This window comes from Pristiophorus japonicus, unplaced genomic scaffold, assembly GCF_044704955.1.
Source record: "Pristiophorus japonicus isolate sPriJap1 unplaced genomic scaffold, sPriJap1.hap1 HAP1_SCAFFOLD_1333, whole genome shotgun sequence".
NCBI classification, from domain to species: Eukaryota; Metazoa; Chordata; class Chondrichthyes; family Pristiophoridae; genus Pristiophorus; species Pristiophorus japonicus.
In genome coordinates this window covers 887-12,500 of record NW_027251001.1, presented here as the reverse complement: position 1 = coordinate 12,500, position 11,614 = coordinate 887, and the positions used below count along the sequence as shown (strand labels likewise).

The 11,614-nt window shown below is 51.2% G+C and overlaps 1 protein-coding gene across 4 annotated transcripts in view; it reads left to right on the top strand.

The window, feature by feature from the left end:
* The window catches only part of sirt3 (sirtuin 3), a 57,125-nt gene extending 45,934 nt beyond the window's left edge, over positions 1–11,191 (top strand). For 3 of the 4 annotated variants that reach the window (XM_070870354.1, XM_070870356.1, XM_070870357.1), the window contains exons 4-9: positions 3,189–3,421; positions 5,963–6,063; positions 7,896–8,057; positions 8,334–8,546; positions 10,024–10,135; positions 10,746–11,191. In XM_070870354.1, the coding sequence (XP_070726455.1) occupies positions 3,189–3,421; positions 5,963–6,063; positions 7,896–8,057; positions 8,334–8,546; positions 10,024–10,065 (751 nt within the window). In that variant the 3' untranslated portion in view covers positions 10,066–10,135; positions 10,746–11,191. Of the gene's footprint in view, positions 1–3,188; positions 3,422–3,494; positions 3,597–5,962; positions 6,064–7,895; positions 8,058–8,333; positions 8,547–10,023; positions 10,136–10,745 lie in introns of those variants that run through there. The other variant, XM_070870358.1, reaches the window with a different exon arrangement.
* Positions 11,192–11,614: the final 423 nt, after the last annotated feature.

Here is an 11,614-nt window from a genome sequence, read left to right as displayed (position 1 = left end):
AATTTGGTGGCATCTGCAAATTTAGAAATTGTGTTTTTGATTTCAAAGTCTAAATCATTGATATAAATTGTGAACAACAATGGTCCCAGCCCTGATCCTTGTGGAACACCACTACCCACCTTCTGCCACTGTGACTAGCTACCCTTTACCCCTACTCTCTGCTTTCTGTCTTGAAGCCAGCTAGCGATTCATTCTGCTACTTGTCCCCTGACTCTGCATTCTCTGACCTTGTTCATCAGTCAGAATAAACTGTCTCATTGCACCGGAACATCAACAGAACCAAAGGGAAAGTTGTTTCTCTCAGATCCGTGTTTCTCAGTTCACACCTTGCTGTTACTGTCAGGGTTAGGCTTTCGGTGAATATTTGCTGGTCCCGGTCACTCTCCTCCCTGGTCACACTCTCCCGGTCACTCCTGGTCACTCTCTCCCCAGTCACTCTCTCCCCAGTCACTCTCTCCCCAGTCACTCTCTCCCCAGTCACTCTCTCCCCAGTCACTCCCCCTCCTCGGTCATTCTCCCCCCGGTCACTCACTCCCGGTCACTCTCCCCCTGGTCACTCTTCCCCCCCCCGATCACGCTCCCCCTGTCACTCTCTCCCCGGTCTCACTCCCCCGGTCACTCTTCCCCCTGATCACTCGCCTCCTGTCACTCTCCCCCGGTCACTCTCTCCCGGTCACTCTTTCCCCCCCCCCCCCCCCGGTCACTCTCTCCCAGTCACTTTCTCCCCTGGTCACTCTGGGCCCTCCCGGTCACTCTGGAGTTCCGGTAAACAGCTGGATTGATCCACCTGGAATGTTCATGGTCTTCAGCCCAAAGTTGGTGAAATGCTGCCCTCTGGTGGCGGCCCTGAGGTTTTTTTGCGTTGAGTTGTGACGAATGACCGAGTTCAGACCCACAAATAATTACAGACACTTTTATCACCCTTTCTCTTCCGGTTCCTCATTCCGCACAGAGCAAGCGCCGTCGTGACAATCTGAATATGAAATAAATGGTTTACAGAAGCAAAAGTGATTTAACCGTGTTGTCGTGGAAACCTAATCAACGTTAAATTTCTCCAAGGTTTTCTGGATGTAGCGTTAAGGTGAGGGGTTAAACCTCACCCCAGATAAGCCCCCAGGCTAATGTAGGAAGCTTATAATAAACCATCGAAACTTTCATCAACCTGTGAATAAATCCAACACCTGGACAGGTAACATTGGCCGGAATCTCCCCAGCCCAGCGAGTGCAGGTTTGGAGGCTGTGATTGACAGTGGTGCAGGATCCCGCTCTGAGCCCACCTCCTGGTCAGTTTCCAAAGTGTCGGGTCTGGCCGCGGTTCACAGACCTGACACCAAACAGTGTGTCAGCCAATTAACATCATTAAGAGGTAGTTTTGAGGTATTTCAAAATAACTTTACCAGGTACTTACCATTTTTTCATCAGCTTCCCGTGGCTCGGGCTTCAGTGACTATTACTTTGACTAGTTTTCAGCTGCAGGAGTGGTATAAAAGCTACCATTTCACAGCTGTTCAATTTCCAATCTCAGAGGCTTAAGTCTTCAGGATTTGGAAGACACTTTTGAGCTGTGTGCAGTTTGGAAATGTCTGCAGTGAAGTCCTCCTTGGACCAACCTCTCACCATTGACAGATCGCTTCTGTCATCTCAACCTCATGTGCCATCTATTCTAGTAGCATCGGTGCCCTTGAAAAAATCTCACCTTGGTCCTCAGAATCCCACCACAATCAGCCCCAACACCAGCATCACCAGGCACACCAGCAGCACCCAACAACACCGCCAAACTTCTCCGCAATCACCTGATGCTGCACAGGTCACAGGGCATCAGCATCTGACCACATTGCTGCCAGGGATGCTTCACCATGGCCACATTGACTTAACTTGATGCTATACACCCTGGCTACCACATGATGCACCAGGTTGACACCACCCACACCAGCACCACAAACCATTGCAGAGTGTACCATTCACTGCAGCTCACTAAGCCACTGCCAAAGGTTCACACAAATCGGTCCAAGAACACACAGTGTTGAAAATAAAGATTTAAATGTTTGACAGCTCATTAACAGAAACTTCACATCAACATTGACTAAAGGATCCAAGTGCCTACCCTTGTGTGTTGTTAGTTGGTTTGGTTGGACAAGGATGAGGGTGAGTGTGAGGGTTGGTTAATGAGATGGGGATGTGATAATGTAGATAGGGAGGGATGGATGGAGGTACAAGGTAAGTTGGTGAGAGTACGGATGTGCAGTGGTAGGGTAGGGAGGCAGAGTGAAGGGAATGTGATGAGAGGCACAGCAGGATGAGGTCGAGTGTGGCTTTGTACAAACGGTCCGTGATCTACTGAGATCATTGAAAGATGTGTGCCACTGCACTCTGGTCCTCTGATCACATCCCTGCTTGTGTCCTCCTGTGTGATGTTTAACCAGGCTGCGGTGGTGTACTGGGAGGTCTCTTCTGCCTATGGGAAGGGAAAAGGACCTCCTTGAGTGCTGTGACTCCCTCCATAAGCACATGGAGGGAGTCCTGGGAGAGCTTGGGTGCAGCTGTGCCATGATGGTCAGTGTGTGCAGCACCTCAATACTGGAGAACACTGACACCACAACTGTCACAATGAATGTGCGCATGGTCCCTTTAAGGAAACCGGCTGATGACACGTCAGCAAATGACATCATCAGACCCACTTCCTTTAATTGGCTGGGAACCTCACAGGGCGGGCTTAACAAGCCCAATCTGTGCGGGCTGGAGCCGGGAGTGGGGTCGCCACCCCCCACCTACCCCCCTGGATCTGCCTCGGTTGGTGAAATCACGGCCATAGTGTGGGGAATGATTCCCAATAAAAGGCACAGCAGCCTGTGGATAATGGAGGAGGCGAGAGAGGGGACACCTATCGCTTGTCCCGAGCGCAGGACTCACCTGCTCAGGTATCTCTGCAGGGATTTGGTCCCAAAACATTCTGGACCCAATTTGAAACTGATCATTTTCGTGCTCACTTGGCTCCTCTCCGCCATCGCCTAGCAACAGCTCCAGGTCAGGAAGAACGGTAACAAGTGACTGGCTTCCATGTTAGATTTTGGACACGGTTGTTTAAGATTGTGTGTTAATCGATAAATGAGCGAGTTCTGCTGTAAATGACCCCAGTTCCAGTTACTTAGAGTTGAATTGTTTTAATAATTTCTGTTCCTTCCCACCAGGTCACCGGGCAGCGGGCTGTACGATAATCTATTGCAGTACGACATCCCATACCCACAAGCCATCTTTGAAATCAATTACTTTTCCCACAATCCGAAGCCTTTCTTTGCTCTGGCCAAGGAGCTGTGTCCTGGACACTGCAAACCCAACTACACTCATTACTTCGTCAGACTGCTGCATCAGAAGAAGTTCCTGCAGCGAATGTACACTCAGAACATCGACGGGCTGGAGCGACGTAAGCAGCTCTGGGGGGGGTCAAAAAACAGAGCTCGCACATTTAGCAGTGAAATCAGCAAGCACTACTGCAAAGGGGAGTGGAAATGACTGTGGTGCTGGGGGTCAATTAGAGCCTTCAAGATTGAGATTGATGGATCTTTATTGGGTCAGGGTATCGAGGGAACGGAGCCAAGGTGGGTCAATGGAATTGGTCAGCCATGATCTGAGGAATGGCAGAGCAGGCTCAAGGGGCTGAATGACCTCCTCCTGTTTCTCTTTATTCATTTTTATGGGATGTGGGTGTCGCTGGCAAGGCCGGCATTTATTGCCCATCCCTAATTGCCCCTTGAGAAGGTGGTGGTGAGCCTCCTTCTTGAACCGCTGCAGTCCCTGTGGTGAAGATGCCCCAACAGTGCTGTTAGGGAGGGAGTTCCAGGATTGTGATCCAGCGACGATGAAGGAACGGCCGATATATTTCCAAGTCAGGATGGTGTGTGACTTGGAAGGGATCTGGAAGGTGATGGTGTCCCATGCACCTGCTGCTCTTGTCCTTTATAGAAATCACAGAATCAATTACATTTACAGCACGGAAGGAAGCCATTTCAGCCCACCGTGTCCATGCCGGCCGACAAAGAGCTATCCAGCCGAATCCTATTTTCCAGCTCGGTCCGTAGCCCTGCACGTTACGGCATTTCAAGTGCACATCCAAGTACTTTTTAAATGTGATGAGGGTTTCTGCCTCTACCACCCTTTCAGGCACTGAGTTCCAGACCCCCACCACCCTCTGGGTGAAGAAATTTCCCCTTAAATCCCCTTTAAACCTATTAATTACTTTAAATGTATTAACCCCTATGCTAAGGGAAATAGGCCCTTACTATCCACTATATCTAGGCCTCTCATAATTTTATACACCTCAATAAGGTCTCCCCTCAGCCTCCTCTGTTCCAAAGAAAACAAACCCAGCCTATCCAATTTTTTCTCATAGCTAAAGTTCTCCAATCCAGGCAACATCCTCGTAAATCTCTGTACCCCCTCTAGTGCAATCACATCTTTCCTGTAATGCGGTGACCAGAACTGCATGCAGTACTCCAGCTGTGGCTTAACTAGTGTTTTATACAGTTCAAGCATAACCCCCCTGCTCTTGTATTCTATGCCTTGGCTAATAAAGGCAAGTATTCCATATACCTTCTTAACCACCTTATCTACCTGTCCTGCTACTTTCAGGGATCTGTGGACATGCACGCCAAGGAGCTTTTATTCCTCTATACCTCTGTGTCCTACCATGTAATGTGTATTCCCTTGCCTTATTAGCCCTCCCCAAATGCATTACCTCGCACTTCTCTGGATTAAATTCCATTTGCCACTGTTCTGCCCACCTGACCAGTTCATTGATATCCTCCTGCAGCCCTTAACTTTCCTCTTCATTATCAGCCACACGGCCTATTTTAGTATCATTTGCAAACTTCTTAATCATACTCCCTATATTCAAGTCTAAATCATTGATATATACCACAAAAAGCAAGGGACTCAGTACTAAGCCTTGCAGACATCCTTCTAGTCACAAAAACACCCATCAACCATTATCCTTTGCTTCTTGCCTCCGAGCTAATTTTGGATCCAACTTGTCACTTTGCTCTGGATCCCATCAGCTTTTACTTTCGTGACCAGTCCGCCATGTGGGACCTTATCAAAAGCTTTGCTAAAATCCATATACACTACATCGTACGCACTGCCCTCATCGACCCTCCTGGTTACCTCCTCAAAAAATTCAATCAAGTTAGTCAAACACGACCTTCCCTTAACAAATCCATGCTGACTGTCCTTGATTAGTCCATGTCTTTCTAAGTGAAGATTAATCCTGTCCTTCAGAACTTTTTCCAATAATTCCCCCATCATTGAGGTTAGGCCGACTGGCCTGTAATTACTCGGTCTATCCCTTTCTCCCTTTTAAAACAAAGATACAACATTAGCAGTCCTCCAGCCCTCCGGCACCACACCTGTAGCCAGAGAGGATTGGAAAATGATGGTCAGAGCCTCTGCTATTTCCTCTTTTGCTTCTCTTAACAGCCAAGAATACATTTCATCCGGGCCTGGGGATTTATCCACTTTCGAAGCAGCTAAACCTCTTAATACTTCCTCCCTCACTATGTTTATTTCATCTGATATTTCACACTCCTCCTCCCTGATTGTAATGTCTGCATCGCTCCTCTCTTTTGTGAAAACAGACGCAAAGTATTCATTAAGAACCATACCCATATCTTTCACCTCCACACACACATTACCCTCATGGCCTCTAATAGGCCCTACCATTTCTCTAGTTATCCTCTTGCTCCTAATGTATTTATAAAACATCTGGGATTTCCTTAATTTTACTTGCCAACATTTTTTCATGCTCTCTCTCTTTGCTTTCCTAATTTCCGTCTTAATTTCACCCCTGCAGTTCTATACACCCCGGGGTTTCTGCAGCATTGAGCTCTTGGGAGAAGGGATGGGGGGGGGGAAGCGGCGGAGAGGGTGTTTATCATCCACTCACTCACCGCCTTCTCGTTCTGTGTTTCAGTGGCCGGGATCCCACCGGAGAAGCTGGTGGAAGCTCATGGAACATTCGCCACGGCAACCTGCACCGTCTGCCGGGAGACCTTCACCTGGGAACAGCTGCGGGTAAGGTAATCCCGCAATACTGGCCCTGGTACTCAACCAACACTGAACCGCCAATACCGACCCTGGCCCGCCAATACCGATCCCCGGCCCCCCAATACCGTTCCTGGCCCCTCAGTACCGATCCCAACCTCCCAATACCGATCCCGGCCCCTCAATACCGATCCCGGCCCCTCAATACCGATCCCGGCCCCTCAATACCGATCCCAGCCTCCGAATACCGATCCCAGCCCCCCAATAACGATCCCGGCCCCACAATAACGATCCCGGCCCCACAATACCGATCCCGGCCTCCCAGCGAGAGATGCTCGGCCTCGGGCATAGACTCGGGCCCTGCCCAGGGCTGGTCAAGTTCGGACTGCCACGACAACTTTGTCACGAGTGACCGTCAGCAGGTGGTTGGGGGGGAGGGGGCAGTGGGCAGGCAGTGCCTGCTTCCGTCTGGTACTTGCACTTCCTCCAGTTTCCTCTCATAAGGACATAAGAAATAGGAGCAGGAGTCAGCCATTTGGCCCCTTGAGCCTGCTCCGCCATTCAATGAGATCATGGCTAATCAGATCATGGACTCAGCTCCACTTTCCTGCCCACTCCCCATAACCCTTGACTCCTTTGTCGCTCAAAAATCTGTCTATCTCCACCTTAAATATATTCAATGACCCGCCTCCACAGCTCTCTGGGACAGAGAATTCCACAGATTTACAACCCTCAGAGAGAAGAAATTCCTCCTCATCTCAGTTTTAAATGTTCCTTAGTTTTAGTTTCCCATATGAGTGGAAATATCCTTTCTGCATCGAACTTGTCGAGCCCCCTCATTATCTTATAAGTTTCGGTAAGATCACCTCTCATTCTTCTGAACTCCAACCTACTCAACCTATCTTCATAAGTCAACCCCCTCATCTCCGGAATCAACCTAGTGAACCTTCTCTGAACAACCTCCAATGCAAGTATATCCTTCCTTAAATAAGGAGACCAAAACTGTACACAGTACTCCAGGTGTGGCCTCACCAATACCCTGTACAGTTGTAGCAGGACTTCTCTGCTTTTATACTCTATCCCCCTTGCAATAAAGGCCAACATTCCATTTGCCTTCCTGATCACTTGCTGTACCTGCATACTCACTTTTTGTGTTTCATGCACAAGGACCCCCAGATCCCTCTGTACTGCAGCACTTTGCAATTTTTCTCCATTTAAATTATAATCTGCTTTTCTATTTTTTCTGCCAAAGTGGATAACCTCACATTTTCCCACATTATACTCCATCTGCCAAATGTTTGCCCACTCACTTAGCCTGTCTATATCCCTTTGTAGATTTTTTGTGTCCTCCTCACAATTTGCTTTCCCACCCAGCTTTGTATCATCAGCAAACTTGGCTACATTACACTCGGTCCCTTCATCCAAGTCATTAATATAGATTGTAAATAGTTGAGGACCCAGCACCGATCCCTACGGCACCCCACTAGTTACTGTTTGCCAACCAGGAAATGGCCCATTTGTCCTGAAGGTGCGGAATCTCCCCAGGCAGCTAGAGCTCGGCACAGGGAGAGGGGGATGAGGAGTGAGTGGGGCGGTGAGTGAATGGATGATGGGGTGAGGGGGATGAGGAGTGAGTGGGGCGGTGGGTGAATGGATGACGGGGTGAGGGGGATGAGGAGTGGGGCGGTGGGTGAATGGATGATGGGGTGAGGGGGATGAGGAGTGAGTGGGGCGGTGGGTGAATGGATGATGGGGTGAGGGGGATGAGCCGATGTTTGAGCTGATTGATGTGGTGGCTGTGCTGGGTGATGTGCTGCATATCCGTGTGTTGCTCACTCTCTCTGTCCCGGGTCTGGCCGCAGGGGGATGTTATGGAGAGTAAGGTGCCTCACTGCCCCGCCTGCTCCGGGGTGATCAAACCGGACATCGTCTTTTTCGGGGAACAGCTGCCACAGAATTTCCACCAGCACCTCATCGATTTCCCGCTCGCCGATCTGCTCATCATCCTGGGAACGTCGCTTGAGGTGAGACCCCCGGACCCACAGTGACCCCCGGCCCCACACTGACCTGACGCTGGGTGTGGGGGCCGAGGGGGAAGCGGGGGTGGGGCGCCGTGGGGGGAGCGGGGGTGGGGCCGAGAGGGGAGCGGGGGTGGGAGTAACAAAGAATATATTTTTTTGTTAATCGTACAATACTCCTGTGAAACACATTGGGACGTTTCACTGTGTTAAAGGTGCTATATAAATATAAGTTGTTGTTGTTGGATTCTCCGATCGCTGACTCTGGTGGTAATCTTTCAGGTGGAACCATTTGCTAGTCTGTCGGAGATGGTCAGGAATTCTGTGCCGCGAATCCTCATCAACCAGGACCAGGTGGGATCGATCGGTCGGAACCCCCGGAGGGTCAATGATGTTGTAGAGCTGGGGGACATTGTCAGAGGAGTGGAGAGGTTCTCTGAAATGCTGGGGTGGAACGAGGAGGTGATCGAGCTGCTCGCCAGGGAGCACGAGAAGGTACAGACTCATCGTCCGAGCGCAAACCTCGGGGCACACGGGAGTAGGGCTGTCAGGTGGGGCACAGGAAGGGGTCTGACACCCACACTCACTCCTCCACCGCCCCTCCACATCCTGCTCTCACATTGCAGATCGCTTCAGCTCAGTGTCACCATGCTTTCCCTTCTCTGCGCTCCCCACCAGAAGACAGAGAGCACAACGGGGCCTCGGTCTAACATCTCATACGAAACACTGCCCCTCCATCAGTGCGGCGCTCCTTCCGTACTGCCCCTCCGACAGTGCGGCGCTCCTTCCGTACTGCCCCTTCGACAGTGCGGCGCTCCCTCAGTGCTGCCCCTCCGACAGTGCTGCACTCCCTCAGTACTTCCCCTCCAACAGTGCTGCACTCCCTCAGTACTGCCCCTCCGACAGTGCGTCGCTCCCTCAATACTGCCCCTCCGACAGTGCGGCGCTCCCTCAGTACTGCCCCTCCAACAGTGCTGCACTCCCTCAGTACTTCCCCTCCGACAGTGCTGCACTCCCTCAGTGCTACACTCCCTCAGTACTGCCCCTCCGACAGTGCGTCGCTCCCTCAATACTGCCCCTCCGACAGTGCGGCGCTCCCTCAGTACTGCCCCTCCAACAGTGCTGCACTCCCTCAGTACTTCCCCTCCAACAGTGCGTCGCTCCCTCAGTACTGCCCCTCTGACAGTGCGTCGCTCCCTCAGTACTGTCCCTCCGACAGTGCGGCGCTCCCTCAATACTGCCTGACAGTGTGGCACTCCCTCAGTACTGCCCCTCCGACAGTGCGGCACTCCCTCAGTACTGCCCCTCCGACAGTGCGGCACTCCCTCAGTACTGCCTGACAGTGTGGCGCTCCCTCAGTACTGCCCCTCCGACAGTGCGGCGCTCCCTCAGTACTGCCCCTCCGTCAGTTCGGCGCTCCCTCAGTACTGCCCCTCCGACAGTGCGGCGCTCCCTCAGTGCTGCCCCTCCGACAGTGCGGCGCTCCCTCAGTACAGCCCCTCCGACAGTGCGGCGCTCCCTCAGTACTGCCCCTCCGACAGTGCGGCGCTCCCTCAGTACTGCCCCTCCGTCAGTGCGGCGCTCCCTCAGTACTGCCCCTCCGTCAGTGCGGCGCTCCCTCCGTACTGCCCCGCCGACAGTGCGGCGCTCCCTCAGTACTGCCCCTCCGTCAGTGCGGCGCTCCCTCAGTACTGCCCCTCCGTCAGTGCGGCGCTCCCTCAGTACTGCCCCTCCGTCAGTGCGGCGCTCCCTCCGTACTGCCCCGCCGACAGTGCGGCGCTCCCTCCGTACTGCCCCGCCGACAGTGCGGCGCTCCCTCCGTACTGCCCCGCCGACAGTGCAGCATTACCTCAGTACTGCCCCTCCGACAGTGTGGCGGTCCCTCAATATTGTCCCTCCAACAGTGTGGCGGTCCCTCAGTGGATGCAGACACTGATTAAGGGTGTTTAAAGACCGTGCTTTCTTTTCCCAGCTGAAGAATGAGGACACAGATGACCATTCAAGCTCTCACTAAGACTGAACCACATTCTCTCACAGAATGTTTGAAATAAAGTATTGATGGAATTTTGAACCCTTTGCTACGAGTGAGTAATCATAACTTGGAAAAACAAGGCCATTTTAGATTCCAAACCACTTTTCAAAAAACATCAACAATTTTGTGTTTTGTAGATATTTGCTCTGTCGCTGGCATATGGGGTCAGGGACCTATGGGTTGTGACTCTCGGGGATACTGGGGCCAGTGGGGATACTGGGGCAATGCTTCCTATGAGTGAGCGTAAGTGTGAGTGAGTGTTAGCGTCTAAGTGAGTGAGTGTGTGTGATAGTGAGTGTGTGCCAGTGAGTGAGTCAGGTCAGTCAGTCAGTGTGTGGGAGTGAGTGAGCGTGAGTGAGCCTGTTAGTGTTTGTGTGAGTGTCAGTGAGTATGTATGTGTGTAAGTGAGTGAGTGTGAGAGAAGAGCGATGCGATGAATGCATAGACCCCGGTCTGTACAGCTGCTGTTAGATTGCTGAGGTCAGTCAGAGGGCAATTGCAAACTGTAAAGTTCAGGTTCTGGGTTAACGATGAGTTTTCTGTCTAAAGAACGATTGTTTTGCCTCTGTAACAGAGAGTGACGGCTGGGGTACGCGAGATATCAGACTTTTCATATTTAACGGTAGATTTTAATCAGCTTCCTAAATGATTTTCTTTTCTAGACCCTGCTCCTCTCTCAGCGAAACATCCTGGAATTGTCAGCAGCTCGATATTATTCAGAGCAGTTGAGACTTCCCCGGTCTGACTCGGGCCCGTGTCCAGTGAGGCCACATGTCGCCACGAGACCAAGATTTCACACTCGGGTTTCAACCTCGACTCAAATTGAAAAATCAAAAGACAAATGTGTAAACCAATCATCGGATTTCTTCCCTCAGCCCGTGGGTGACTTTCAATGAATTTTGCGATTATGGTCCAATTTCCATTTGTACAATTAATAGTTTTCAGGATAACGGACAGTTCGTCCCTGATCCACCTCTCGGACTGGGACAACAAGCTCTTTAACTGCTGGGGGTCCCAGATCCGTAAGGGAATTCCCAGAGGATCCCCGGTCAAATCCGATCTTTCTATATATTTTTCCTGTATTCTCATAATAAACATTTTCTATAAAGAGTCTCCTTTCATTAACACATCTTCAGATATCAGAACAAGATGTCTCCGTGAGCATGTGTATTTACACGGGGTTCCCGGGAGTGTGTCAGTATCTACAGGGGGTTCCCAGGAGTGTGTCAGTATTTACAGGAGTCCCCAGGAGTGTGTCAGTATTCAAAGTGGGTCCCCGGGAGTGTGTCAGTATTTACAGGGGGTTCCCGGGAGTGTGTCAGTATTTACAGGGGGTTCCCGGGAGTTTATCAGTATTTACAGGAGACCCCGGGAGTGTGTCAGTATTCACAGTGGGTCCCCGGGAGTGTGTCAGTATTTGCAGTGGGTCCCCAGGAGTGTGTCAATATTTACAGGTGTTCCCAGGGAGTGTGTCAGTATTTACAAGGGTTCCCAGGAGTGTGTCTGTGTTTACAGGGGTTCCTGGGAGTGT